Genomic DNA, 3,443 nt, shown 5'->3' with positions numbered 1-3,443 from the left:
AAATCAAAACAAAAGCCTCACTATCATTCATTGCAGAAACGCACCCAAAAAGTGCATGCTACAGTCAACCGACCTGCCATTTTAGCACGAGTACTCATTAACATTTCCTATTAAAGATAAAGTATGAACTTATTACGGCATGACACAAAACTCCATCATCCCAGAAAGGCAAGAAAGAACAGAATCACTAGCATCAAACCTCCTTGTAAATCAGGGCATCCCTCAATTCACAAACATAGAAAATAGTAACATTCAACAACGATACATGGGATGTACTTCAGACATCAGTTTATCAAGTCATAATTTCAGTCGCTTTCCTCAAATCAATAACAATAGCAGAAATCATATTCCAACTGTTCAATTTACACCTTGCAGCCAAGGTGGCCGGTGGATAATAAGCACTTTGGTAGTTTTGTTGCCTGGGAATTCCACAATGAAGATGGTGCACCGACTTAATTATGATGCTTTTATCGCTGGCCACCCATTCCCAAGTAATGGCGCACTCAATTTTACTCTACCAAAGGCAAAGACACGTTTCTATGCTTTCGACCTTATATTTTAAATAATTTCACACGCTGACTTATCCTCTTCTCCACTTTAAGGTCTATAAAAGCCTTTGTATTCACTTACCATCACCACAACTCTAATTACACTCTACCTCCCGCGATCATATTCATTCATAGAACTAGCTCTTCAAACTCTGCCAGGAACACCTAATCAGGCGTTTTTCATATTTCTTGTTGAAGTCTTCCTAGAAGGTTGAGATAAATACAATGGGGAATCACAAGTTGTTTGTAATGGTGGTTATAACAGCCCTTGTGATTTCATGCTGTGTGGAAGGTAGGGTTATACGAAGTGATCTCGGTGTGGACCTCGGCGGAGGTGGAGGTTTGGGTGTTGGTATAGGTGTGGGTGCAGGCTTAGGCCTTGGCCTCGGTGGAAGCGGAAGTGGAAGTGGCTCCGGCTCTGGATCTGGGTCCGGTTCTGGATCTGGTTCAGGCTCGGGCTCTGGAGCTGGTTCTGGGGCTGGCTCTGGAGCGGGTTCTGGAGCCGGGTCATCCGCTGGTTCTGGAGCTGGGTCATATGCTGGTTCAGGAGCAGGCAGGTATGGTGGTGGCGGTAAGGGTGGTGGTTCAGGGAGTGGGTACGGCACAGGGTCGGGTAGTGGGCATGGTGAAGGTGGTGGCAGTGGGTATGGTTCAGGCTCGGGCTCTGGAAGTGGCTATGGGAGCGGTTCGGGTGGTGGTTCGGGGTATGGTGCTGGGTCTGGCAGTGGGCATGGAGAGGGAACGGGCAGTGGTAGTGGGTATGGAAGTGGTTCGGGTTATGGGGCTGGATCTGGTCATGGTGGAGGTGGTCACTAAATTTACTTGGCAATTTGACTGCATTAGACTTAAATAAATATGTACGTGGCATGCATTGTAATTTCATTGACACATATAAGTATATAGAATAATGTCTGCATATAAGTATGCTAATGGGGAATGCCTCTATGTGCTAGGGTGTCTCCCATCACTATATAATATTGCGAGACTTCAATTGATATCATGCATGTTTCCGCACCAAGGCACAACTATCAAGATGGATGAGATGAATCTACTACTGTAGGAATTATTTTTCCTTTTAATGTAGTTGCAGTATTTGGTTGTAAGAGGTAAAAGAAATCTGTACAATCAGGTTATTATTATAAATTAAAATAAAATTTGTAAGCATATCGATTTTTTTTTATAACTAAAAAAATTATCAAAAAAGTTAATGTTATACAATTGTCAATAGTTAAGGTTTAGATGGTTTTAAATTTTGATTTGGAATTATTTAAAAATCATTGAAAAATAATAGTTCTTTGGTATCTTGGTAAAGTATTAATAGTTTTTAATAATTCTATTTCAGATAAGTGTTGCTAGTGGAATGGTTTGACATTATAAGAGATTAGATAGAGCTTATGCCTTTACCAACTTATATAAAGTTCTCTCTTAGGAAAAATGAATTATGATCATTAAGACAATTTTATTTTGAAAAATTAAATGATTTTTTTTAATCATTCACATACATCATCAACTAGATTTGTTTTCGTCATTTCAATCTAGCTATTTAAGGGATATAAATATTCAACAAGACATTTTTTCTTAATAAAAAAGCTAATTGGATAATTCAATTTCAGCAGCAAAATATAAATTTTGAACTTTTTAAATAATGATTAGTATATTTTTTCATAGATGTTTTGTTTACAAATTCTTAAGATATAGAGATTAACAAGATTGTTAAATAATGGAACCTAGATAGATAAATAGATATGGATTCATGGAAAAAATCAAAAGTTAATAAAACTATTTGGGACATCTATAAGATATAATTCTCTTAGAAATGATGAATAATTTGCAATGATATAGACTCTCCATTAATCCACTTGTCATGTACATAGAAGAAGGCAAACATCTCCAACCAAATTCTACCCAATCACCTCACTTTGATAACTTATAGATATACACATTTGTAGCTTCTTTATTTTCACCCTTTCATGATAATATTAAAACTATCTTTTCTTTGTATTTTTTTGTGGATAACAAAATGAGATATCAAATTACTCTATTTTTGTTGTAAGAGAGAAAGGTAATTAAGTAGAGTAAAAGGCAAAATAACTTTTTATTTTGTCATTTTTCTTAAAGACGTATGTAATTGTAAAATATAAAATCATATTTTTTAGAATCTTATTTAAAAGATAGACTTTAAAAAGTTGTTTTCAGAAAATCACTAGTTGTTGCTTAACTTACACATTTGTGACCAAAGCTGACATGTTTTAAACCTCTTATATTATTCCTTGATTATTTTCATAGACAGAGTTTATACTCATCTTAATTGGGAAAGAGGAATCATACATTTTGAAACAAGATTTAGATATACATAATGAAGAATACCAATCTACATTTCTGTTCAAAACAATTCGAAAAGTGACTTTTTAGCAATAATAAATAAAAAATTGTTTTGGTTCTCTTTCATTGTGCTTTGTCTTTTTAGGACAAATGGTTTATTACTTATTCAATTATTTTAAGTACAAAATAGTTTGAAAAGTGAACTTTTAGCAATAATAAATAAAATTTTGTTTTTGGTTCTCTTTCATTGTGCTTTGTCTTTTTAAGACAAATGGTTTATTATTCATTCAAATATTTTAAGTACAGAGTTTTTCTTACTATATTGTGACTTTAGTTTATACTATACTAGTTATATCAAATGTATCAAAGTCCTCTTATCTTGACAGGTATTATAGATACCACAAAGTTCCAATTATATATTAAGAGTATATGGATGTGAAAAAATTTATTGTACCCTTGCATTAATATGTGTTTTAATTAATATTTATAATAAACATAATGTATGCCATTTCATCATATTTGAGTCCTCCTTATTCTTTTCAGTTTGGAATTCTAGTTAATCCTTCACAATAC

General features: G+C 34.1%; 1 protein-coding gene across 1 annotated transcript; it reads left to right on the top strand.

Moving 5' to 3' along the window:
• Positions 1–640: 640 nt before the first annotated feature.
• LOC149544283 (uncharacterized) lies at positions 641–1,712 on the top strand. The gene has a single exon (XM_089796380.1). The coding sequence runs from the start codon at positions 774–776 to the stop codon at positions 1,362–1,364; it is 591 nt and encodes a 196-aa protein (XP_089652506.1). The 5' UTR covers positions 641–773; the 3' UTR covers positions 1,365–1,712.
• Positions 1,713–3,443: the final 1,731 nt, after the last annotated feature.

The sequence above is a fragment of the Cupressus sempervirens genome, chromosome 8, assembly GCF_028749045.1.
Source record: "Cupressus sempervirens isolate cs-2001-9-10 chromosome 8, ASM2874904v1, whole genome shotgun sequence".
NCBI lineage: Eukaryota > Viridiplantae > Streptophyta > Pinopsida > Cupressales > Cupressaceae > Cupressus > Cupressus sempervirens.
The sequence above is the reverse complement of the archived record's forward strand: the minus strand, read 5'-3'. Positions and strand labels throughout refer to the sequence as shown.

Excerpts from the sequence above, each read along its gene's own strand:
- LOC149544283 (XM_089796380.1), top strand. The coding sequence starts at position 774 with ATGGGGAATCACAAGTTGTTTGTAATGGTGGTTATAACAGCCCTTGTG.